General features: G+C 46.0%; 5 protein-coding genes across 6 annotated transcripts; 2 read left to right on the top strand and 3 right to left on the bottom strand.

The window, feature by feature from the left end:
- Positions 2,707-5,282, top strand: LOC8060426 (protein FATTY ACID EXPORT 4, chloroplastic). Its single transcript, XM_002448326.2, has 4 exons — positions 2,707-3,076; positions 3,196-3,260; positions 4,753-4,840; positions 4,919-5,282. Exons 1-4 carry the CDS (start codon positions 2,881-2,883, stop codon positions 5,026-5,028), a joined length of 459 nt encoding a protein of 152 aa, XP_002448371.1. The 5' UTR covers positions 2,707-2,880; the 3' UTR covers positions 5,029-5,282.
- On the bottom strand, positions 6,422-13,133 carry LOC8057615. 2 transcript variants are annotated; one of them, XR_002453947.1, is made up of 2 exons: positions 7,478-9,944; positions 6,422-7,145 (listed from the first exon to the last, which is right to left on the bottom strand). XR_002453947.1 is itself a non-coding variant. In XM_002446931.2 (2 exons), the coding sequence occupies exon 1, from the start codon at positions 12,808-12,810 to the stop codon at positions 11,581-11,583; it is 1,230 nt and encodes a 409-aa protein (XP_002446976.1). In that variant the 5' UTR covers positions 12,811-13,133; the 3' UTR covers positions 6,441-7,145; positions 11,575-11,580. The 2 variants fall into 2 exon arrangements, 1 of the variants encoding a protein (XP_002446976.1); XM_002446931.2 differs by lacking the exon at positions 7,478-9,944 and adding an exon at positions 11,575-13,133 and having other exon boundaries at positions 6,441-7,145.
- LOC8060425 (3'-5' ssDNA/RNA exonuclease TatD) lies at positions 18,355-20,938 on the top strand. Its single transcript, XM_002448325.2, has 8 exons — positions 18,355-18,591; positions 18,688-18,761; positions 18,838-18,919; positions 19,297-19,347; positions 19,539-19,639; positions 19,859-20,012; positions 20,088-20,276; positions 20,640-20,938. The coding sequence occupies exons 1-8, from the start codon at positions 18,436-18,438 to the stop codon at positions 20,766-20,768; spliced, it is 936 nt and encodes a 311-aa protein (XP_002448370.1). The 5' UTR covers positions 18,355-18,435; the 3' UTR covers positions 20,769-20,938.
- LOC8060424 lies at positions 22,357-23,016 on the bottom strand. The gene has a single exon (XM_002446930.2). It carries the CDS (start codon positions 22,951-22,953, stop codon positions 22,357-22,359), a length of 597 nt encoding a protein of 198 aa, XP_002446975.2. The 5' UTR covers positions 22,954-23,016.
- On the bottom strand, positions 23,070-24,830 carry LOC8060423 (GDSL esterase/lipase At5g41890). Its single transcript, XM_002446929.2, has 5 exons — positions 24,581-24,830; positions 24,371-24,501; positions 24,049-24,291; positions 23,705-23,963; positions 23,070-23,557 (listed from the first exon to the last, which is right to left on the bottom strand). Exons 1-5 carry the CDS (start codon positions 24,828-24,830, stop codon positions 23,322-23,324), a joined length of 1,119 nt encoding a protein of 372 aa, XP_002446974.2. The 3' UTR covers positions 23,070-23,321.

Genomic DNA, 25,042 nt, shown 5'->3' with positions numbered 1-25,042 from the left:
TCCCAAGCAAATGCAGCCTCGTCCATCCCATTCTCCAACTCTCGATTTTCGAATGACCACACCCTTGCCCGTCATTTCCACGATCGTGCATGTGCATTGGCACCCTAGCCGACAGGTAGTAGCCGCTTGCCATTCTCCCTCTACCCCTCATCTACCCACGCCTACTCCATCCATCTTCTCCTCCTCGCCTCCTATAACCCTTTATGCAACTGTGCTCATGGTGGTTGGCTGGTTGCCACCCATCACTAGGCTCTATTTTCACTCATCCAAAGTAGGATGACGATGTAACGGGAAAGTAAGGAGCTAGCCTAGCATATACACCACAGTCATCCACCCTGCTTCTTTATTATTTAGCTCTCCTCTCGATCTGTTTCTAAATTTATCATTGCATTTACCTTATGAACACATGCATACATATCCTACTTTATAAAGACGTCTGAAAGACAAAGCTAAAATGGAGTCTATAGATTTTGAAATGGATGAAGTCAAAGGCACCTTGATGTCACAGACACACCTTCCACGAGAACAACCTCGTTAAATTCTAAAAAAATTTAAAAATATGAACATCTACATCAAGTCAATGGTTTAAACTTGAATATACATTACATTAAAGTCATCAACTCTCGTAATTCGTTAAGCATTAAACGGTGGGTGGTTGGTGCAGTCCTCCGGGGTGACTCGATTATGCTATTCTAGGGTAAATTTACTGACGCCAGTCGCCAGCCAGCCCATCGTGGTGACTCGAAATCTGAAAACTACAAAAGTGAAGTAAAATGCGATTGCCGATCTTATTTGCAGGTCAACCTTCAAAATTTGAAAGTTGTGCTGCTTGTGCGCGAGTGGTCTATGGAATGACTTTTGGCTTGGACCTTTTTTTTCAGTTTTGCGCCAACCAACGGTCGTCTCAAAAGCGAGATAGTGATGCATGTTTCTTTAAAAAGAATTTGACACGTCATATATGTGTTCTGGTCAATGCACATGATCAAACTGATAATCGAGTAAAATACACTGATAGTTTTTAAATTTGAGAGAGTATTTATTTAGGTTTCAAACTTTATTTTTTTAATTTGTAGGTCTATTAAACTTGTCTTGGACTCTAGCCCTCGTCCACACGGGGTTAACTTGCTTCATATACCGATGTGGTATGCTAACTGCCTGACTCAACATAATGGGGTATATGACATGTTAGGTTTAGTACTTAAACTTCGTTATGGCGATGCCATCTAAAACCTAAACTTTTAACATTACATATATATATCTAGGTTCCTAAACTAACCACATGGGGTATCTAAATTTGCACGAAAGTGCCATCCAAACACCTAACTCTCTTAGAATTATAGCTAAAATCCCCAAACTTGCTAATTGGACTACACCAAATCGAAAATCACCATTGTTTACGGTAAGCCACCAATGTGATCGCTGATCGTGCGCCTAGCATATGGGGCCATAGCCGTGCAGGTGCCATATCAAATTATCTTGAACAATAATAATTTAGACCTCGTTTGATCCTATTAGCAAGTTTAATAATCTAGCAATATTGGATTGAGATCTGGATATCGCGCAAGTTTGGGTACCTGTACAACTCGTTTAGCAAGCTTGGGAACCTAGATATATGATATTTAAAGTTTGGGACTTAGATGTCACCATTGTATAAGTTTTGGTACTGGCCCCAACATACGGATCCCACACCAGCTATGAGTTAGGTCTTGTTTAGTTCCAAAAATTTTTGGGAAATGGACACTGTAGCACTTTCGTTTGTATTTGACAAATATTGTCCAATCATGAACTAACTAGACTCAAAAGATTCGTCTCGTCAATTTCGATCAAACTGTGCAATTAGTTTTTATTTTCGTCTATATTTAATACTCCATGCATGCGTCCAAAGATTCGATGTGACGAGAAATGTGAAAAATTTTGTAAAATTTTCTGGGAAGTAAACAAGGCCTTAGCATACCGTGAAGATAAGAAAGAGAAACCTGTCTCTGTTCACTTGACTCAAAAGATATGATAGAAAGTATTCACTAATCTATTACGAGAGAAAAATACATTGCTAAACATCAGATAGATTCAGCTAATAAGTCAACGAACAGGGCTAAACCGAATCTATGTGTCAGTACAATATTTTTATCTCACAAACCCTCCGGATCTAAGAGCCGGCAACGTAAATTTATTTTTGGTAATTTATTATACACCAACAAACCATGAGTGAGCAGTGAGCACTATTCTATTGTAATCAAAGTGGCACTCACGGCTTTTGACAACCTATAATATCGTTGCCATTTTCGGTACATGGACTCTTTTCAGTTACTTTTGGTTGTTGGAGTTAAAAGTTTAGGCATTGTCTAACTCTATTTTTTTTAGCAAAATAAGCATTGTAACATTTTTATTTGTATTTGATAAATATTGTCTAATTATGAACTAACTAGACTCAAAAGATTTGTCTCTCAAATTACAAATAAACTATATAATTAGTTATTGTTTTTATCCATATTTAATGCTCCATGTATATGCCGCAAAATTTGATATGACAACGAATCAAAAAAAGTTTGCAAAATTTTTTTGAACTAAACAAGCCTTAGTCCGAGAAAGCAAATTCTATTCCTAGTGCTTGAAGAGACGTGCGAAGCTCTGTCGGAGCGTGCAAAACCAATATGAAACGTGCACCACAACAAACACAAGAGGAAAAAGAGAGGGAAAAAAGCCCTTTCAGCACACACAAAAAAGGTGATTTTGTTCTCCCACCGCAAATCCCAAACTGAAGCCGCCGTCGACCGTCGTCAGACTACCGGATAGCGATAGATAGAGCGCCAGGCACCACACACCACTCGTCCCTGATTCAGGCCACGGACAGCGACCGCCGGAATCTGCGTGCCGGAGCTGATGTCCCTGATGACCACCTCTTCCGCCTTCTCGGCCACTCTCCTTCCGTTCCCGCCGCCGCCTCGCCTCTCCGTTGCCCGCCTGCGACTCCACCCCCGCCGTCGCGCTCTGGTCCGCTGCGCCGCGGTGTCCGAGATTGCCCCGGCCGCCTCAGCCGCCTACGGCGTCCTCCTCCTGGGCGGCGGCGCCTTCGCATGTACTACGCGCGTTCCCGGTCCCCCTCCTCGGTGCATTTGCTAGTGTGGCTGCTCTGGCCTGTCGGGTTGATTACGACTTTATTCCTTGACCACTGAATGTCTGCTTTCTGGTGTTCAGATGCGAGGTCGGGGAGTAAAGGCTCCATCTACGGAGGACTGGCTGGAGCTGCGCTCATGGGCGCTGTGAGTGGACCTCGAATGTTCTCTAGATTTCCCAACTACCGCATTTTTCGTTTGTTTAGATTAGAAGAGTCTACTTTGCAGATTAGCAGATTATATATCGAGTGCCTTGTCATCATGCCATGGTTCCTGCTACAACAGCTCTTCTGAGTCAGCTATGACAGTGTGCTTAGACCAAATTGCAGACAGGATTTTGCATTTTGATTCTGGGTTGGTTGGAAACACTGGAGTTTGAAGTCTTCGGTTGGACCAGAGTGTTGTTCAAGTCCCCGGTAGAATCTAATTGCTAGGTGCAGGCCCTGTTCGGCTGGCTGAAAAAAAGGCCATTGCCAATGTTGATGCTGATTTGTTGTGAGAGAAAAACATTGTTCCGGTTGCTATGTGCTGCAAAGGACGTCCAAGCCCTCTAGTTTATTCGAGGGGCAAATGGTCGTACGCTCATTGTCTTTCTTTTGGCTATTCCTGTGGGCATATGGGTTTAGGAAATCTAATGACATAACAGCTACTACTCGAATGAACATTACTAGAAGAATTTTCCTCTCTTTTTTTTGCCTGGTCATGGCACGAGCAATAAGGGGTCCCTGTATTTATTCTTAGGAAGCGTATCTTAAAAGCTATATCGAATCTTAACAGTAGGCAGTTTTCCAGATGGCAATATTTCCTCTGGAACAATAACCACTAACCAGGATTCCTGTGGAAATGTATTGCCATTCAAAATTCGTGCATTATTACGAATTAGGATTCTGATGCTTGTGGAGTTATGAGATGGAATTTGTGAAACGTAATGGGAATTGTTACTTTGCAGTGAACTATCGTCATCATTCAATTCGTGATACTACACCAAATTGATCATGATAAGTGGAATGATGAGGCTGGTTTTTTGCTTTTCCTTCTTCTTAGGAAGAGATTCGAAAAGAACTACTACTACGTTGAATCTTAATAACAATAGAAAGTTTTCTGGATGGCATATCATTCTTGTGGAACAGTTAAATGGATTCCTGTGGAAATATGTTTCCAGGTTTGTTCATACTGATTAGGACTCTTATGCTTGTAGAATTATGGGATCGAATTCACAAACAAGTCTTGGAATTGTCATTCTGCTTGCAATACTACACCAAATTGGACGTTGAATCAGATTCGTAGGCATTTTTCATCATTTATTCCAGTTATCTTTTTGGTGGAGTCTTTCTACCCGAGTTCTGGATTATTGAAAAACAGTGAATCATAAATGAGATATTATGTATGAAAAATATGTAGCCTTGGCAAATCATTGAGCTTGTTGAATTTACCTTTTGGTTTCAGAAACTTTTATCTTCAAAGCATGCATGTTCATGTTTCCAGTTTTATGTAAACTACTGAAACCATGAGCTTATTTATGTCATCGAGAATCTCAGAACTAATAAAGCTATTCTCTTCTGTTTGTAAGCAGATGCCCACTACATTTCATGGCTAATTTTAGCGGGAACATATGGTTAACAATTTTTCTTTTTTGCAGGCCTATTATCTGATGCAGTCGCCTGAGACGATGGCAGCAGGTGATGCTGTTGGATTTGGATCTGCCTTTTTATTTGCCTGCGTGTTTGGTATGTTCCACATTTTTTGTGCTTCAGTTCCCATGAAACTCAGATAAGTCAAAACATCCAACCCCTCCTCGCTTTCAGGTATCAGGTTGTACAATAGCCGGAAACTGGTGCCATCTGGCCTTCTTCTAGCCCTTTCTCTTGGTGCCTTGGGTGTCTTTTACTCTGCTTACTTGCAAGACAAGGTGTAAACCAATTTGATTTAGTAGTTGAAGAATATGTATCATCTGAAGCTTCCTTGAAGGCTTACTCTGTTGGGTTGTAGATGTAGAACTTTGCATCAGCTGTTGGTGCACCTTCCTTTCGTTGTAGTTGTAACAAAGAGCATCTAGTGTTCTGTATTGGTTGCCAACGATAAGTTTCTTCAAGCTTTTCAGTGGCCATTGTGTTTTCGAGAACGTGCTTAGCACGTGTTTCATTAAGAAGTCAGTGGCCATTGTGTTGATTGCATCGTTCAGCCATTGTGTTTGGCGGACCAATGAAATCTCGGCCTGTTATTACCAAGGACGATCGCCGGTGCAAGGGAACGTTTTGTTGGCTCGCTATTTCCACAAGCTGCTCGACAGGATACCTGTACAGATATTTTGTTGGCGGTGGATGATGGACACATGAATCCTGCAACGACTATCATGTGCACTGGTCTCCGACCAGAATCGACAACTCCGTACGAACTAGCTCGTAGATAGAGAGCGAGTGTATCTACCATTTGGCTGTTTGTTCGATATGCAATGCACCAAGAATGATTAGGGTGCAGACTGCAGACAGGTATGGGAAAGGCATTGCCGAAGTTGAAAGATAGTATATACTCCGTACGACAGTAGCTTGTTTGTCATTGTCGTTCATCTTATCTGTGGTTTTGTAGCCTGTCTGACGTCTAGTCGTTCATCTTATCTGGTGGCTTTCTGCCCTGTCTGATGTAGTGATGTCGCCTTCGGTCGATCACTTGGCTTGTTCTTCCAGCTTATGGCACAATGATCACTTGGCATCTTCCAGCTTATCGCACAATGATGTGCCAACATCATTTAGGACATACTCATTGTCCGACACAATTTTAAAAAATCCAAAACGATATGTATCTAAAAAAAGCCCTTGCAATATAGTAGCAAAAGATATGTATCTAAGCCCAAAACGACTTACAATTTAGAACAAAGGACTAGATTTTATTACTCTATATACCAAGGGCAAACAGTAAAGTCCCCCTTGTCCGACACAAGCATAACAGACGATCGTAGTAAGGCCCTGTTTAGATTGGAGATGAAAATTTTTTGGGTGTCACATCGGATATGTCGGAAGGATGTCGGGAGAGGTTTTTAGAAACTAATAAAAAAACAAATTACATAGCTCGTTAGAAAACTGTAAGACAAATCTATTAAGCATAACTAATTTGTCATTAGCACATATGGGTTACTGTAGCACATAAGGCTAATCATGGAGTAACTAGGCTTAAAAGATTCGTCTCGCGATTCTCAACTAAACTGTGTAATTAGTTTATTTTTTTATCTATATTTAATGTTTCATGCATGTGTCTAAAGATTCGATGGGATGGATGAAAAAAAATTTTGGTAGGGAACTAAACAGGGCCTAAATAAAATCATTCTTGTAAATGTTCACTCCTATTACCAGAAATAGATATGGATACGTCAGGAACAGACAGCAGCCGGTAGTTTCCCCTTTGTCACTCGAACAAGACTCTCCACGTAGGGAAGTAATAGAAAACAACATGTTCCCCATAACTAAAAGGTCCTGCTTTGGTATTCTTGTAAGTCGCCTGATGCACACAGAGCACTTCCCTTGCAAATCGACTTGACTCATCACATCGATAGAGGTAATTCCCTCTCCGAAGAAGCATGCCATCAGTATGCATGCTTCAAACAAATTCATAGCATAGATTTGAGCCCAATGATGACCATCAGTAGACGAGGATGACCTCCAAATCACTATTGTGCTGTCGCAAGGCTTTGAGCTAGGCACAATTCTCCGCCTAGCATAACTAAGTGAGCTGTATCATTTTCTGATTGCAACTTGGATATAGTAGTAAACAAAATGTTTCATCTTCTAAGCTGAATTTAAGGAAACCTTAGACAGGCTCGCATCCTTCTGGCCCTCTTGACAGTGGTAGAAGCAGATGTTCCGGTCCTGTTCGTTTGATGCCGAATCTGTGGTTGGCCAGACCTCACCATCAATCACCTTGTCCACAGTATGAGGAGTGATCAGGAAGGACGGCCCCTGCTCTTGCTTGTGAGTTGATCGCTGTAGATGCTTGGTTGTTCATATCTTTAGTCTTGCTATTCGCGGCAAAGCCCATGGCCTAAATACACCAACAAATAGCAGACTAGTTAATCTTCGTGGAAACCTTAGACAGGCAGAGCCATTGATGCAATGCATGTTTTGGCTGTGCAAGTATTTGTGTATATGTAAATAAACACAAACGCAATAAAAGAAAGTCCGATTACTACGCGGATTTAGCGACAGGAGATCCGCCTCCTTCGAAGGATGTACTCCGTAGCATTTTCCTTTTCAGAAAAAAAAAGAGAAATCTAGAGTGACGAAGAAAAAAAATAAGCTTACAACTTTACGACTTTTTTTTAAAAAAAAACAAAACACAAAGCTAATTTGCAGAAAGAACCTGCAACATCGAACCTTTCCCGACTCCGGCGAGGAAGTCGAGGTCCTCGCCTTCCCGAAGCGTATCGGTCTATCGGAGGCTGAAGGTGAGGAGGCGACTGGCAATGCAAGGTGGTGTTCAGCGCCGATACACGAGCAACCGCAAAACGGGCCGTGCATGCGCTGGCTTGTGCGATGAGCCGGACATAAGAAAAGCGGGCCTTGTGCCAGCCCATTAAACATGGTTTAGTCGCGCTTTGCATTGCCACGGCAGCCCGAGAAATTAAGATGAAGTATATGAAATATGGTGCTTTGAGATGTGAAAGACACAAACATTGATGTTACGTAATGGTATAATAAATAAAAAAGGAACATTAGAATATATAATTTGAAGCATGAGTTCTATTTGCAAATAATTCTATTGGAATACCATCTTGTAGAAGTATACTACCTGAATAAAAAAAGAGTGCGCTTGTCTTGTTTTCGAGGAGTTAACAAATCTTAAATTTAAACAAGTAAGTTAAAAAATTAATGTAAGGCAGGTGCATGCGAGGCTGATGTTGGTTGGCGATAAATTTTGAAGTTGATTGGCGATAAATGCAAGGCAGGTGCATGCGAGGCTGATGTTGGGATGCGAGGACACACACCTACTACCTCTACATCGATCTGCGCACGTTGAACCAGGCTACTCCAACACTTCTTCCACTACGCTTCTAGTGATAACGATCTATGATCTCCTACTTTCATGATATCTTAGATGATCATTGTAGAACTTTTGTTCTAGCATAGTTATGGAGCTTACAAGAATTGAAAAAATCATTAAATTAGGGAGCCAAGTTTGCAATTTCATAGTTTAATGTCGTAGGCGAAAATCATATAATACTCTAGGGATCGACCATGTAGTTAAGGCTACGGGTTCACATGTCGATTTCATGCTATAGTCCTATTGGCAGGTATAACCGCCATATGGAATCAAAACTCCTGACAGACCCCATTCACTACTCGGCCACTTGGAGCCCTGCGGAAGGATCTGACAAGGTGGCCACGCAATCGGGCACTCTCGATGCTTCCCAAGGTAGTGGGTGCATGCACAATTTAAAACCGTAAGCAATGAGACGAGCGACAGGACGAGTCTTCCTGTCATCATGGACGATTAGTGCACACAACCACAACACACACTATTTTACCTATATGGCATGGTTAAACCACTATACCAATATCCTCTCAGCAACAACAACTTGACAAGGAAGACCCTGGTGTCGCCTATCGTCCTGCACTGCATTGCGTGGCTGCAAGACTTCGCATAATGAAACATGTTGGCAATAGCTCGTGCCACCAATGACGGATCCAGGAATATAAATTAGAACTTTGGATCAGCTGTCGGCGCACCTTCCTTTTGATTGTAGTTGTAACAAAAAGCATTTAGTGTTCTGTATTATAGTTGCTAATGATAAGTTTGTTCAAAATTTTCAGTAGCCGGTGTGCTGATAGCAACGTTCTTCATTGGCTAAGTGTTGGCAGACGAATGAATTTTCAGCGTGTAGTTGCCTAGGACGTTCGTCGGTGCGAAGTACACAGGAACGTTTGGTCGGCTTTTGCTGTCTCGACAGGGTACATGTACAGCTATTTTGTTGGCAGTGGATGATGGACATGAATCCTTCAACCACTATCATCTACTCTAGCATCTGATGCATCATTGCATTGGTCTCCAATTAACCAGAATCGGGAACTTGGTACGAAGTAGGACTAGTACCTATAGAAGCGCGTATCTGCTCTTTCAACCAGCGTGATTACTTGATCAGGCAGCAGTCAGGTATGATACTGCCTCGTTCGGTTTTGTACCTTGTCTTGTCTCCTGTCGCCATCGGGGTCGATAGCTTGGCTTGTTCTCCTAGCTTTGCATCTGATGATCGTTGGCATTGCGCAATGATGTAGTACCTATACATCATTATTCACACGTTGCTGTACAGTAGTAGGAAACTGCTGCACCTGGCAAGTCCGGCAAGTTTTCGTATTGGGTACAGGCAGCAGCGGTTCCCTTGGCCCAGCCCAAGTGCCCCTGCAAGGACAGAAACCGCAGCGAAACGCACGTTGGCACGAGCATGACCACTGTACTGGGCTCAACCCCAATAGCAGAATCTAGCACCAGTCGTGGTAGCGAACGAAAATTGGAGGGCCCGCAGCGTCTGTTCCGCTGGGCCCTGGCCCATAGGCCTCCCAGTTCGATGGGTTATATAGAGCATCTCGAAGAATATTTCATATTAACTCCAGCAATAGCCCCTAAATACAGGGTTCTTTTTTTTGGGTGTTCCTCCTACTTTTAAGACTATCTCCAACAATTGTTACCCAAAATACAATACCCATTTATTCTTTGGATAACGCTACAGGTAAAAGTTTCCATACATATTTTTAGTCTTCTCCAACAACAAGACCTAAAAGACAACACTCTCTACAAATAGGTCTCAAGGAGAGAGGATACCCAAATTTGGGTTATGCCTCTCCTGATACCCAAAATGGGTCTTCTGTATGGGTACTCTGTTGGAGGCTATATGTATTGTGTTGGAGACCCATTTTGAGTTTGGGTTCCCAAATGGGTCTCCTGTTGGAGACAGCCTAAGGTCGAGTTTTTTTTGTCTCAACTCCAACGGTAGCCGAGAGAGAGAGAAGCTGGTCATGGCTGCCCGCGCATGAGTAGTGGCCCGTGCGGCATCCAACGTGCCTGCATGCGCAGAGGAATGGTCGCCGCGGTGGGGCAACACGTACAGCGAAGCTACGGTCGATGCAGCGGGGCGACACGGATGACTGAGCAACGGCCGACGCGTCGGAGAGCAAGGCAGTGAGGGCAAGTGCGAGCGAGGGGAGGAGGATAGAGCAACGGCGAGTGGCTTTGACGCGTTGGAGGGAGGCCGCACCGCACGTGTGTGCAGCAGGAAACTAGCGCTACACAGGATGGGAGCCGAAGTGTTGGGCCAACACAGATGGGGTCTAGAGGGTGAATATGAGTGTCCAACTAAATTTCAGGCCTGAATAGAGACCCTGCTGGAGTATGATTTTTAACTTAAACCCCTATATTTAATTATGAGATATGAGTGTTTAAATGGGATCTTGCTGGAGTTGCTCCAGCATTGGGAGTGCATGGGCATTAGCTCCACACCTACTTGTCAACGAAATTAGACCGAGAAGTTCATTGAAACGTTAAGGCCTTGTTTAGTTTGTGAAAAATTTTGGATTTCGCTACTGTAGCACTTTCGTTTATTTGTGGCAAATATTATCCGATCATAGACTAACTAGGATCAAAAGATTCGTCTCGCGATTTATAGGTAAACTGCGTAATTAGTTTTTGTTTTCGTCTATATTTAATGCTTCATACATGTGCCGCAAGATTCGATGTGACGGAAAATCTTGAAAAATTTTAGGAACTAAACAAGGCCTAAGCTGTGGATGCGGTATGCGGATGCCGTGAACCCCTGGGTTCCAGCACGGTAAGCGCAGATGCAGAGAAGGACAGCACACAAGTTGCGGCATTGATGGCTCATGCTGCCTCTCCTTTGGCAATTGCCAATTGGCATCGCGACGCTCGCGGCTGTGCCCTTCCCTTCCTGGCTCCCGCGCTCCCGTGCCGGTGCGTCACTTCAACCCACAAGTGAAGTGACAAGCCCACCACTCTACTGCACCGTCACCACCACCATAACTCAATGCACGGGCCCTCCACTGCCAGCCATCCAACCACCGTCGTCCCTGCCCTCCATGGCTCATCTCGCAGCGATGCCGCCGATCCAAGCGCCTTTCCGCCTGGCCTCCGGTTGCAGTTTTCGCCGCAAGCGGCCACGGGTTTTACGGCGAAGGCCCCTCTCGCGTGTCGTGTCGGCTTGCCTCGTGCCCCCCCCCCCTTGCGCGCGCGGAATAAAAACGACACTGCTCTTTCACGAGATCGTATGGTTGCAGAATATTTGGAGCCCAACACAACTCAAACTCGAAAGCATTAACAGACAGATCCGGAGAACATCTGCACTACTGCATGCGGTAGATTAGATTTCGCGGTACGACGGCCAGATGACACTGCAAGCAATCGAGCTAAGCAACATTGTTTGTACTGCCAGTAGTGGTAACAAAGTAAGTGATGACCGACGTACTTCGCGTTAGCGCCACGCCCGCGGAGGCGGGCCGTGCCGGCGGCGCGGTGGCGTCGGCGCCCTGGTGGGCCGCGGCCGCGGCGGAGTCGTCGTCGTCGTTGTCGTCCTGGCGGCGGCGGCGGCGGGCTCGCGGCGGCCGTGGGCCGTCGTCTTGGCGGAGAACGCCTCGTCCCAGATCTCGGTGAAGGCCCGGAGGATGGCGTCGTGGTGGTGCGGCGCGTTCAGCGCCAGGAAGTGGCGGAGCAGCTCGCGGAGCTCGTCGCCCGTCACGATCCGGTTCTCCACGATCATGTTCACCATGGACCGCCGGAAGTCGCTCAGCGGGTCGTCGGACTTCTTCACCACCGCCACGCCCACGCCCACGCCCACGCTCCCGTCCAGCCTCACGGGGCCGGGGCCGGGGCCGGCGTCGCAGCTCTTGGCTTTCCGGTGGTTCGGGGCCTGCGGTGTCGGTAACATGTTGGTGTCTTCTTTCTTGTTGACGCCTTTGTCGTCCGTGCTCTTCACCTTGAGCTGCTGCTCCGGCGGCAATGGCAATGGTGGAGGTGGAGGTGGCGGCGGCGGTGGCGGTTGCTTGGAGTGGACCGCTTCGACTTGTCTGTCTGCTTTGTCCATGCTCTTTGTCTTCCGGTGCTGCTGCTGCGTAATCTGAAACTGGAAAGAAGTCGGCGGCGGCGGGGAGAAGTTGCCGTGACCTTCTTTGCTGTCGCCGCCGCCGCTATGTGCCGCTCGTTGCTTCGCTGGCCGCTCTGGTAACAGCGGCGGCGGCGGCGGAGGTGGCGACAAGTAATCCTTGCTGGTGCTCTTCCGCCCCCACGACACGACGCTCTGCTCGAGCTCGTTGAGCTGGCGCAGCAGGCCGGAGAAGCTCACCGTGGCCGCCGAGCTCTCCCTCTTGCAGTTCACCTCCTCGCCGTCACCCTCGGCGTCCGCGTCCTCCCACGGGAAAGACGACGACGACGCGGAGGGCACGGTGAGCGTGCCCGTGGACAGGGACCCGGACGCCGTCGACGACGGGTGCGTCGTCGTCGTCCTCGCCCCGCGCCACGTCGCCGTTGACGTCGTCGTCGTCGTCTCGGTGGCGGTGGTGGCGGCGCCGGCAGAGTAAGGCGACGCGGACGCCGCCGCCACCGCCACCGCCACGGCCTTGGCGTCCCTGCAGCCGCACCCGAGCCCGAACCCGCCGCTGGCCACGACTCCGACGCCGAGACGCTTCTTGGCAGTACCGGGGCTCATCCCTCGCAGCGCGTAGAGCGTACGTGTGCGCTCGTGTCGTCGCGCTCGCGGCTCACAGGAGTCTTGGACGGTGGCCACCGGCCGGCGGGGACCTTAATATGCTGGGTGGTTTGTCTCGTAGTCCTCGTGAGCTGGTTAATATAAAGCGACGACGATGCAGGTGGGCTGGGCTAAAAAGCTGGTTCAGATTCAGACCTTCGGAATTGAACTGCTGGTACGTGTAGTCTACAGTATTTTATACTGTATAAAATTTCCCTTTTTTCAAACTTCCCGTTTCAAAATAAAGGGACGCCAGTTTGAGACACTACTGTCTTTCAGACGTCGAAACAGCTGTATTGGCGAACCCGCGAACAGTAGAACGGAGGGAGCACTGTGTAGAACTGAATCGGCCGGTCCGCCACCCGCTTCGATTTGTCCTCATCAACAGGCGATCCGGGAGCCAATGGACTGTGGCCTTGTTCAGTTCGCAAAAATTTTCAAGATTCCCCGTCACATCGAATCTTTGGTCGTATGCATGAAGCATTAAATATAGACGAAAATAAAAACTAACTGTACAGTTTATCTGTAATTTGTGAGATGAATCTTTTGAGCCTAGTTACTCCGTAATTGGATAATGTTTGTCAAATAAAAACGAAATGCTACAGTACCCAAAAACGAAAAATTTTGCGAACTAAATAAGCCTGTATCCTTCGCCGCGATCGTTTGATAGATACAGGGGAACCACTGGTGAATAATAGTCGCCACGCATGCCCCCGCTCGCATGTGCAATCATACACTAGGCGCCGCAAAGGAATTTTAGACATGGTCCCTGAACTGATACCCGAAAAGATCGGCAGTTGCTAGTGAGATCGGGATCGGAGGAAGCGGAATTGTTTGCTCCAGTGACCGTGATCCGATGGTTCCTTTTTTCCTTTCGGATACAGCGGTTAGCTGTGAGTTCCGAGGTGCTTGTCCATATTGGGAGAGGCGAGCCAGCAGTAGCTAGCAGCCAGCCATGGCCATGCTTGCAAGGCGTGTAGGATGGATCATATCCTAACGCCAAGGCGCACATGGGATCGTAGATTCGGAGTATTAGTATACACACTTGTACAATGTACCCGTAATCTAGTAGTACAGTAGGAGTATATATATAAACAAGCTAAGGTGTCACAAGTCTCATTAGTGACTCGAGTATTTAAACTGTGCTTCCTGTATATCCACTAATCACGTAGGTCCCATGCATGCATGAGACGAATCCCAATCAGATCATCTGATGGGGGCGTGACCATCGTTCTCATGACAATTCAAAAGAAGTGTCTAGCAGCAACTAGCAAAGCATTCTCTGCACTTTATATATCCACACAAACCGTGGCTCTAGCTAGCTCGTCCACAGATTTTGTCGCGCACGTCATGAGCAGATAGAAAACGGAGTAGCAGGCATAATGTTAACAGTACACTAGTATCAAAACTGCTGAGTACTGCCATCCCTGAGACGTGTTTGCAGTTTGCGATTCTTGAACCGCACGCCAGTGTGTCTGTACATGATCATGAGTGCATTTGAATTTCAAAAGCCATGTACACGTACGTTCACGGATCAAAACTGTCCACTGCCATTTAGTCACAGGTTGGAGCAACTCCAGCAGTGACCAGTCATGCTGCTTAACTTTATATATTACTCTACTTTTAATCGGAAGGGCAAAATAAAACACACACACACCCCAGCAAGTCCACTATTTGGCCATCTGTGTTTGGTGGAGCAAACATCTAAAATCACCAAAAAAAAAGAATATTACTTGAAGATGCTGAACTCTGAAGTAGCATGAGTAGTGCTAATTATCATATTTTATTTTTAATTAGTTAGTATCATGACAAATTAGTATTAGTTCATATCCATTAGTTGCTATTATTTTTAAATAAAAGATATAATGGGTCAACTATTCTTACCCCCAATCACTTCTATCCATGCAACCAAATACAGAAATAGATGTGTCCTATTCATCCAACCAAACAAGTAGCATGAGAAGCTTACCCGGAAATCCAGTATCGAGCAGCCCGGCTCTACAGATTCCGGCACACGTGTCAAGCCATTAGAATTAAGGGTGACGTGGCCACTTTAAGAGATCAGAGAGCAACATGGAATTAAAGAAGTTAATTAATAGTATCCCATCCAACTTTGCCCGTAAATCAAACACGCCTTAGAAGTAGCAGGCTTTCTGCTTTCTCCTCCCACCTCATTACTTTTTGGTTTGTTACAGCATCTCTAAGTGCTTTGCAAATAAACTTTGCATTGTCCTATTTGCAAAAAAGAGTAGAAAATACTCCTTCAATGGTTTTGCAAATAAGGTTTGCAATTTGGTTAACTTTGCAAATAGAGGTTGAGGCTTTGCATATATGCAAACCTTCCCACCACTTTGCATCTACAATTTCGGCCTTCCACGTCGGACTCCGTCCCCCTGGCCCCCCACCCCGCGCGATTTCTCTAGCTCGTCCGCCCTCCCTGCCGCGCGCGCCCGCCCTCCCTGACGCGAACGACGACGGCGACGAACGACGAACGCGGCCTGGGCTGGGCGGCGACTGGCGCGAAGACCTGGGCTGGGCGGCAACTGGCGGCGACTGGCACGCACGACGTACGTCAAAATGGCGCGAAAGGAAAAAAACACGCGGGCGCGATCGGTGAAAAAAAATTCAGGGGTGGGGTCCACACTTTGGGTTTGCCAAGTCTAAATGCAAAGTCCCTTGGAGTTGGACTATTTTTAGACTTTGCAAATGAGTTTAGGACTTTGCAAACAACACCAAATGCAAAATTTATTTGCAAAGTCACTTGGAGATGCTCTACTTTATACTTTTACCACCCGTGAGGTTCACACTTGTGCGCTGCATTGCCACCTCCACTGCAACTGGCCGTTCCTCACAACCCCATTGCTAGGAATCAAGCACCAACCCTGTCCATACACACTGCTAACTATTTTCCCACCAGAAAATGGGGTCTCAATGAAGATCTAGGTTATGGCCCGCATGTGCGTAAGGCCTTGTTTAGATATGAAAATTTTTTGGATTTCGCTACTGTAACACTTTCATTTGTTTATAGCAAATATTATCCAATCATGAATTAATTAGCATCAAAAGATTCGTCTCATGATTTACAGATAAACTGCGTAATTAATTTTTGTTTTTATCTATATTTAATACTTTATGCATGTGCCGCAAGATTCGATGTGACGGGAAATCTTGAAAACTTTTTGATTTTTGGGGTGAACTAAACAAGGCCTAAGTGTGTCACCATGAATTGTTGAGTTTGGCTCACCGGCCGTTGTGTGTTGGTGCCCTCTTCGGTTGCCCGACCTCTATCCGCATGACTCCAGTGCACATATCCCTCTGGTCACATGAATCCAACATGACTCCAGTGCACATATCTACGTCGTATCGCTCCATCTGCTTGACCACGGCGTCACAACCCTCTAGAGACCCTACCCTAACTGTATACTCTAGCCGTTCTACCTTATTGCCTGACCTTGCATGCAGAGACTTGTTTGGCAAAGCTCTCAGAGTTGATTTTCTGCTGAATCTAGCAGGAGCTCTGTCAAATAAATTTTTAGAGAGAAATGACTCTTTGAAATGAACTAAGAGGACAGAAACTGAAAAAGTAGCATTTTCTGTGAAGTAATTCTTTATCATGATTTTGAGAGTTTATGCTACAAAATCAATAGAAAATATTTTTAGCTACAAAATCACTTCTAATAGACAATCAGCTTTCATATAGAGAATCGGATTAGTTGCCTTCTCGAACTGGCTCGCTGGCTCTCACCACTGCCTACAAAGATGAAGAGGTGGAAGAAAAGATAAAAAAAAAAGATTCACCGGCAAGCAGGATCCACTTGTTGCAAGAAAAAACTAGGGACCTGATTTGGAGTCGCTGCTAGAGTGAATTAAAAAACGTAGCACAAAAAAGTAGAAGAAGCCTACAGTCAAAAGTAGTTTTTGGAGCTATTGCTAGAATAGGTTTTGACGGTGCCAAAAGACAGAATGGTGGCATCGACGCCCATGGAGTTTTCAGTGGCATACTGAAGATACGTGATTCTGTCAGCCATTCAATTGTCAGCCATTCAATAGTGGAAGCACGCATGATGCACAAGGAACACTGGCATGCTGCCGTGGCCCGTCGGCATTGTCAAACGTCAATTCGTGATTTCGAGGTTCGGCAGCTGGTTGCTGCCCTGCAAATCATGGTGTCCAAATGTCGACGTAATCCGTCCCCCTCCCCCTCCCCCAAGACATGCACAAGACAGAAAATAGAACAGTGAGGACGGCTGCACACGTACTGCTGCAAAACATGGTGTATTGGTGTCCAACTGTCTTGGGTGATTTTGCGGCTTTGTGCTCTGCAGTCTGCACCCGTAGCACGACGAGTGCATTTAGCCGTGATCGTAGGTGGCTCTACCTCTAGTCCTCTACCCAGCCGGCGCCCGGCGGGCGTGAGGACCAAGGACAAGGAGACAGGAGAGTGATGAGCTCGTGCATTCGTGGTGGCATGGTCCCCGTCCCTGGAGTAACTGATGAGAGAAGCGTCCATTTTGGAAGCTAAGCTTACGAGATGATGATCAGCAATGCATTGAGCATCCGAATGCTTGACACTTGAAAAATCCAATCGTGACGATGTACCTTCCCCCTGTTGCAAACAAGAAGCAAGAAGCCAAGAACTTCGACAGTTCGCTGTCCGGTGTCCCACTCCCACGTATCTGCCATGCCTAGCGCTTCCTTGCCATAGACAAAAGTAGGAAAGAGGAAAAAGAATTTTATCTTCCTCAACTAGACTTTCCTCTCTCGACTCTAAAACCAGATACAGTTATTCTCATATCTCTTAAAACCGGCAACTTCAGCTCCATGGCTATATTCTATTGGTGTTTTTTTTTCTTTTTTTTTTATTTATTTTGGTTAAATCTTTGAAAAATATAATAAATTATAGAAAATCATAAAATGGAAAAACCTAGATAAATCCATAACTCAATCATGAATTATTCAATGAGCATGGAATTTTTACTATAACTCAAGCATGCAATGATTAGTCCATCATAAAAATTTCACCAAGCAACAACTGTGAATTAATTACAAAAAAATAAATATAAAGTTACAACAAAAAATATATACTAAAGCATACCATATCATTTGTTCACCGTGTAGAACTACTAATATGAAATTAAACACAATTAGATTTCCTATTTTATAAATTTCTATGATTTACTCTGTTTTTCAAAGATTTAACTAAAATAAACATAAAAGAAAAATAAGAAACTACCAACAGAAGCAAAGAGGTAAAGTGACCAGTTTTAAAAGACGAGGGAGGAACTATATATGTTTTTTTATAGTAAAGGGAGAAAAGGCAGACTTAATAGTTGTGAAGGCAAAATAGACTTTTCTATGGCGGACTTTCTTCTCGCTCTCGGGCCTTGGGCCAAAGGCCCAACCACATTGCGCCCAGAATTTGGTTAACCGGGCCACCTTTGCCGCTTGCTGGGCCAACACCGAATCCACGCACGCCGTCCATCAAAAAAGTGAAAAAACCTTCTCCGCTCCCGGACAGCGGCGAGCTGGCCACCGCGGCACCGCCTCTACAGACTACAGCCCCAAATCCACCGCTCACCGCCGGTCATGGCCCAGGCTCCGGCGCGCGCCGCCTCCGCCGTGCGGCTCTTCGACGCGCACTGCCACCTGCAAGATCCCCGCGTCGCGGCCGTCGCCCCCGCCCTCATACGCGCCGCCGCCGCATCCGGCGTCGCACGCTTCGCGGTCAACGGCACCTCCGAGGTGCGCACTCCGCTCCACCTCACTCACTCAGTTGCAGGGTCACGGGCGGACATAGCTCGTTGCTGATTTTTCCCTTAATTGACACGACACGCGCAGAAGGACTGGCACCTGGTGCAGCAGATGGCCGAGGATCACCCAGCCGTCGTCCCCTGCTTCGGCCTGCACCCATGGTGAGAGTTGAGGTTCCCCTGCTTGCCTCTCGCGTTGCTATGCTGATTGTGTTCCGTGGTCCCATCACTTTGGTAGGTGGGTACCCGAGAGGTCGCCGGATTGGATGAATTCCTTGCGGCGGTTCTTCGCCGAAACCCCGGAGGCGGCTGTTGGGGAGGTGAGCTTTTCTGCCTCCCGAAAATTCCAAATCACTATCAGGTGTAAAGCTGTTAATAAAGTGCTGTTTCGCCGGCAATTGATTTGATTATCTGGACCTCTGGATCTTCTAAGCGGCAAAGTAAGGCTTCCATAAAGGAATTTTGTTACTTTATTATTGTCAAGTGATTATCAAATTCAGTAATTCGGTAATTGTTCTGGCGCGCCAAGGCCCTCTCGTTACTTCTATAGCTAAGGCAGTCATTTCTGGATTGACACTTCGAGTATCCATTGAATTTCCCATGCATCAGTCGTTTTCTTATGCGCCTTTAGGGCCCCGACCTCCCTCATCTGCTCTATTATTTTGTTTAACTCTTGTCTTATGTTCTACTAATGCAGATTGGTCTGGACAAAGGTTCACATGGAAAAACCATCGACTTCGGAGAACAGGTCTGTACTTAGCAATAGCATGAACCCTGCACTTCATGTTGCATGCTTGTGTATCGGTTTTGTTAGAAGTTTCAGTTGCAAGGTAAATATTGCTATTTCAGCTATTGATGATCTGCTTTTAGTTGTTTGTACACAAATGTGCCATTTATTTTTTTTATATCCATAGGTCCATAACAACAGCAAAATCACAGGTCGAAGTGTTCCAACGACAACTTGAACTTGCTAAGGAATTGGAGAGACCTGTTTCTGTTCATTGTGTGCGGGCATTTGGTGATCTTCTGGAAGTACTGAAGTAAGACATGCTATTTGTTCTTCATTACCATCTATATCCAGTTTGAATTTCATAAGTGGCACACGCCGATTTGTATGCAAGGGATATGGTGATTCTGTTAAATAGAAACCAGGGCTGTTAGAATCTTGCCTGTCTTAGACACAAATGACTTACTGAGTTGCAATGCCTTGTTTCTATTATCTACTAATATAGTTTCTTGGGTTAACATTTGGTCGCCAGGCAAACTGGACCTTTCCCAGCAGGCGTGTTGTTACATTCTTATATGGGATCTTCAGAAATGGTGTCTGGCCTTTCAAATTTAGGCTGTTACTTTTCACTATCTGGCTTCTTGATAGGCATGAAATCCACTAAAGCTAAGAAAATGCTGAAGTCAGTAAGTAGGCTGATTGTATACTGATGATATTTCATCACAGAAGGGTTTACTAGTTAACAGTTTTTTTCTTCTTAGATACCCTTGGATAGAATTCTTTTAGAGACAGACGCACCTGATGCATTACCAAGATTGGACAATGTTGCTGTATCACCAGTCCCTGTTCACAGTTCAGATGCAGATACTGAAAAGCGTCACATAGATTCAGAGTCACAGGCTGCTAATGCATCAAATGAGTCCCTGAACCATCCAGAAAATATCCATATCGTAAGTTTTTTTTCTTGGATGCTCTTGTCTAAAATTTCTTTCCAGAAGCTTTTTCCTGACTTATTTCATTTTATGTGTTCATGTACTTTTTCAATAATAAAGTAGTCTTGGAGGCAAAAGCAAGAACCAAAAGAAAAATATACAACAAAAATATGCTTGCTCTCCTTCCTGTGTGCAATTTGAAAAGCATAATTGTATATTACTAATACTGAAGTCCTTTTGTTTAAATTGCTGAAGCAATCTAGTGCCAGTTTCAAGCATTGAGCTTTCCATCTTTAAAAAAGAGGCATATTTACTTCATATTAAGCAATAATGGGATGAGAAAATACATCTAACGAACTGTGGGGATCCCTTATTTTACAGGTTTTGAATTATGTCGCATCACTCCTTGAAATGCCAGAGTCAGAATTGGCGGAGCTGAGTTACAAGAATGCAACCAAACTGTTTTCTTATCCTGGCTCCAAAGTTCAGCCTGAAGCTGAAGGCATTTAAATAGGTTTCAACTCTACCTTACTCGCTATTCAGCCAATCTGAAACCTGTTCTTTTGAGTTTAGACTCCTGCCTTTTCTCCCCTCCTTAATGCTGTTTGTGTACCGGATTATAGGGACTCCCAGAAACAATGCTTGAAAACTGAAATGGCTGTATATTATATTACTGTTAATATTGGTGAAATAAAATGGATATTGAATCAAAGCAGTGCAACTGCTATCCTGCAAACATTTATATCTATGATTTTTTTTTGTTTGATGAGAAGTACAATAGTTAGCAACAAGACATCCAAATCAGTGGTATCCATTGTTTTCATGTTGCCATTGAATGATGAACCACAGAGAAAACAGCCAGTGTTCCTTTTTCCTACTGGCCCAACAGTTTTTGTCCCTGAAGGCTAGAACAGATAGATACACTGATCTTGCCTTAAAAATAGTAACCCGAAAACAGTCTGGGTAATGAGGATTTAGTTGATACTATATTGTAGGTCTCAGTGGCAACATCTGAGTTTTGAACACAGGACTTGAGGAATGCTACTAGAGCCATCTAACCAACTCAGCTAGAGGCCAAATTTCAGGCTAGTGTTGATTATACTGGGGAGCTTTTGGTCCACAGTCTTTCTTTCAAAAAAACATTTACAGGCTACGGCCCCTCGTATATACTGATGGCTGTCATGCCGCTTACAGAGTTGCACTCAACGGGTTTTAATTAACCGTCACTAGGACTGAGGATTGTAGTGTGTCAAACACATGATGAACGATTCTGGGATATCAGCTGCCGCATCCCAGGTCATTCCGTACCAAGCAAAATCCTTTCGCAGCCTCGGTCGGTCTCCATGAGTTTCCTATATACCCTTCCAATCCTTGATTTTTAGCACGATTTGAAAAAAAAAAACTCTCCCCACAGCTCCTAATCCATACTCCTAAAGCAATTACGACTTACGAGATGCTTCTAGCTTGGTGCTTCAGGCACTCAAAAGAACGCGTTCTTTTATGCTAGGATAAAGTCAGGTCCGAGCCAATTGCTACGAACGCCGGTCCAGTTCCAATATCCTAGTCTTATCGTTCGTCCACCGAGGAAGTACCCGGTGAGAAATATCAACAGCCGGGCCCCATGGCCGCATAATGCACGTCTACTTCTCGACATGACGCCGATCAAATGGAGTACACGATTCGGCGGCTAGCACACGCCCGCCTTAGGAGTTAGGACCTGAGAAGCGAAACAAATCTGCCGAGAGGTCGCACTCACCGGAGGAATCGAAGGGAGGAAGGAACCGACCAAAGGAAACATATCATGTCGACGCTTTTCCCGCTCTTGGCTAGCTGAGAACGTATCACCTTAGCAAGAACACATACTTTTGCAAGATCGAAGTGCCCGAAGAGATCAACCAGAGGAAACATGTACATGTAAGCATAGGTAGTATATGTTACATCAGATTACAAAATTGTGAAGAAGCCATAATGAAACTAATCTACGGAGGTGCTCTGATCAAAACACGTATGTACAAGCAAGCGCGGAAGTAACTGAGCATGAGCATCCATCGACGATGGTACACACACACACACAAAAAAAAGGCGCGGCCGCGGCTAGCTAAGCTGACGCGTAGACGCCAGCGTCGGGCGGTGGCGCCTGGCGGCCGCACGGGCCGGAACCGAGGAGGGAGAGCCAGGCCAGGACGGGCGTGCCGAGGAGGACGAGCCCCGCGGGCACCATCCAGAGCCGCGCGTTCGCCGGGTGGAACGCCAGCGCCCACCACACCAGCAGCGCCGCGCCACCGAGCCCCACCGCGACGAGCCCCGCGGCTGAGGCAGACAGCCACGACGACCACGGCGCAGACCGCCGCCGCAGCAGGCAGCCGGGCTCCGTGGCCGCGTCGAGGGCGGGGTGGTCCGGCTTCTCAGGCCCCGCGGCGGCCTCCATGGCTGGCGGATCGGAGCTGCTAGTGGAGAGCCGACACGCGGCCGGCCCGGTCCAAGCTTTGTGTTGTGTGCATATATAGCCGGCCCCGCGCGCCCCGGGAGTTCGGTGCACCGGCGGGGTCCTGCCGTTGCCGTTGGTCAGGCTGATAATATTTAGATGCGCACTGCTTTTGCTAGGTTCTTCTTCAATTTTGCAATTTTTGCTTGGGGTCATCGTGCGCATCTGTAACACCACTCGTTGGCATGGCTTGCAACTGCGATGCACCATACGTTAGACTACCGGGCTCGACCCGTCGACCGTTCAAAGACAGCAACTAGCTAGTGTAGTAGCCTGAGAAGGCGGCTGGTTTTTTTTTCTCAGTCTTTCCAAACACCAGAAAAAGGTAGAGCAAGAGGACATTATTGTTCCAAGGCCCACAAAAGAAATAGAGAGAAGAAATTGCACTCGGAAAGGAGCGGGTCGGTCGCGTTCTTCTCGTCAACAAGGAACAAATTAACCAATCTGCACCCATTCCTAGTCAACCAAGGCTAAGGAAAAACTCAACAAGACAGACGAAACTACAGCAAGGACAAACCAATGAAACACTGAACCAGCTTGCACTTCACGTCGAGTCGAGTGCCAGCCCGTCGTCGACATCATTTGTGCTCGTACTGGGACAGCTCGCGGACATTGATAGGCCAGGCCGCAGTCGCGTCGCCGTCGAGAAGTTTACCGGCGACGATGAGGTTGGCGGTTTCAGTCGGGTGGAACGCATCCCAGAACACGTACTTGGAGCGGTCACTGCACATCGAGGAGCTGGAGTTGGTGACGCCAATACAGAGAAACGGAGGGAAGCTGCCGCCACAGCACGGGTCCAGCGCATCATCGAAACCTGGTGGTGTCAAAGAAACCAAGATCTCATTTTACCACAGCCCACAGGCGGCCCTTTGTATCTTCAGTAACAGCAGGAGGTGTGCTGTTTGTTGGAGTTCTGAAATCTGCATTTTGCAGGAAGCAGAAGCAGCAAAGGGAAGCGTACCGTATTGGCGGTAGTTCTGAATGATCTCCATAACGATCTTGTACGTGTCTGTGTACACAAATTTACTCTCCGGACCCATCTCCTGGTTCATCTTCTCGACCATCCTCTTCAGTTTCTTGTTGTAACCTTCAGTGACTCGATTCGCTGATGCCGAGCACTCCCCTGCAGGCATGAACTCCAGAGCACGAACGTACGGTATACAACCGAGAGGCCCAACATCGGACACAACAAACTTCCTAGCCCCCAGTTCATTTAGCCTCTTCATTGAGGAAAAGAAAATGTATGTCAGTTTTGAAATAAGAGCAATCGACTGAAAACTTCAGTACACGTTTAACTGGTACAACCTTCAGATAAAATGTCAGGTTGGAAACCAATGCATCCTGGAAATGTGATGGATCAGGCTTCTCTCGTCCAAAGAATGGTACTGATGGTGAAACATACTCCAAGATATCATTGGATCCTGCTGCTATAATAAAGAGCGCCTTCTTGAAGAAATCAGTTGCAGCTTCCTTGTCCATGGTCTCTAGTATCTGTGATCTGGTCTTTTCGAAGTAGCTGATTTGCATTCCTAGCGGAATTCTTCCAATCTACAATGATGTTTTATATATAAGAAAGAAACATTGAAAAAATGGAAATAACAGCTAAGCAATTAATGAAGTCGCATACATAAATAGAGCCAGTATCATCAAATATGCCAGAAGAACCGGAGCCATAGTTGATTCCGCTGTTGGTCATTGCAGCACTTGAATTTGGGGCCAAGAAGGGTGGAGCAAGAGATTTCTGCCCCAGGGATTCACCTGACAGCGCAGTGCCTAAACGTTAAATGCAAGTATATATGCACTCACAGTTATTCATGGAACTCACACTTGGCATTACCCATGATATCTGCAATGGTCATCCCATTTGTGAACCTCCCGGTTGGCTTGCCACCGGAGAACTCAAAATCGACGCCGTATGGTGGTGCATTGGCCTTGGAAAGGGTCACGAGGTAGTCATTGTTGCCTGCATCAACAAGGGAGTCTCCAAAGATGAAGAGAGCAGGCGGCACTGCTGCAGATGAAGGGAAAATGAACAGCAGCGCCGTAACGAGGAGAGATGAGCAGTGGAGTGCACGGGACAGAGTCATCTTATGCCTTTTGCATTGCAAACTTGAGACCTGGGAGACATGTCTGAGGTTGCATATATTCACATGCACATGCACTTGGCATTGGCATGCTTTTTGTGTGTGCATACGTTGCCTGCACAGGCTGATGTACACTTTCACATGGCCATTGCCTCATTGGCCTGACTGCTTCAGCAAAAGAGACAAAGCATCACAACGGTTGGGACTTCAGATGC

The sequence above is a fragment of the Sorghum bicolor genome, chromosome 6, assembly GCF_000003195.3.
Source record: "Sorghum bicolor cultivar BTx623 chromosome 6, Sorghum_bicolor_NCBIv3, whole genome shotgun sequence".
Taxonomy (NCBI): Eukaryota; Viridiplantae; Streptophyta; class Magnoliopsida; order Poales; family Poaceae; genus Sorghum; species Sorghum bicolor.
This window is presented reverse-complemented; position numbering and strand designations above follow the sequence as displayed.

Excerpts from the sequence above, each read along its gene's own strand:
- LOC8060426 (XM_002448326.2), top strand. The coding sequence starts at position 2,881 with ATGTCCCTGATGACCACCTCTTCCGCCTTCTCGGCCACTCTCCTTCCG. Across the intron at positions 3,077-3,195 it reads GGGCGGCGGCGCCTTCGCAT|ATGCGAGGTCGGGGAGTAAA; the intron begins GTACTACGCGCG and ends TCTGGTGTTCAG. Across the intron at positions 3,261-4,752 it reads GAGCTGCGCTCATGGGCGCT|GCCTATTATCTGATGCAGTC; the intron begins GTGAGTGGACCT and ends TCTTTTTTGCAG.
- LOC8057615 (XM_002446931.2), bottom strand. The coding sequence starts at position 12,810 with ATGAGCCCCGGTACTGCCAAGAAGCGTCTCGGCGTCGGAGTCGTGGCC.
- LOC8060425 (XM_002448325.2), top strand. The coding sequence starts at position 18,436 with ATGGCCCAGGCTCCGGCGCGCGCCGCCTCCGCCGTGCGGCTCTTCGAC. Across the intron at positions 19,640-19,858 it reads GATCTTCTGGAAGTACTGAA|GCAAACTGGACCTTTCCCAG; the intron begins GTAAGACATGCT and ends TTTGGTCGCCAG. Across the intron at positions 20,013-20,087 it reads CTAAGAAAATGCTGAAGTCA|ATACCCTTGGATAGAATTCT; the intron begins GTAAGTAGGCTG and ends TTTTCTTCTTAG.
- LOC8060424 (XM_002446930.2), bottom strand. The coding sequence starts at position 22,953 with ATGGTGCATCGCAGTTGCAAGCCATGCCAACGAGTGGTGTTACAGATG.
- LOC8060423 (XM_002446929.2), bottom strand. The coding sequence starts at position 24,830 with ATGACTCTGTCCCGTGCACTCCACTGCTCATCTCTCCTCGTTACGGCG. Across the intron at positions 23,964-24,048 it reads ACCTGACATTTTATCTGAAG|AGGCTAAATGAACTGGGGGC; the intron begins GTTGTACCAGTT and ends TCCTCAATGAAG. Across the intron at positions 23,558-23,704 it reads TCAGAACTACCGCCAATACG|GTTTCGATGATGCGCTGGAC; the intron begins GTACGCTTCCCT and ends TGACACCACCAG.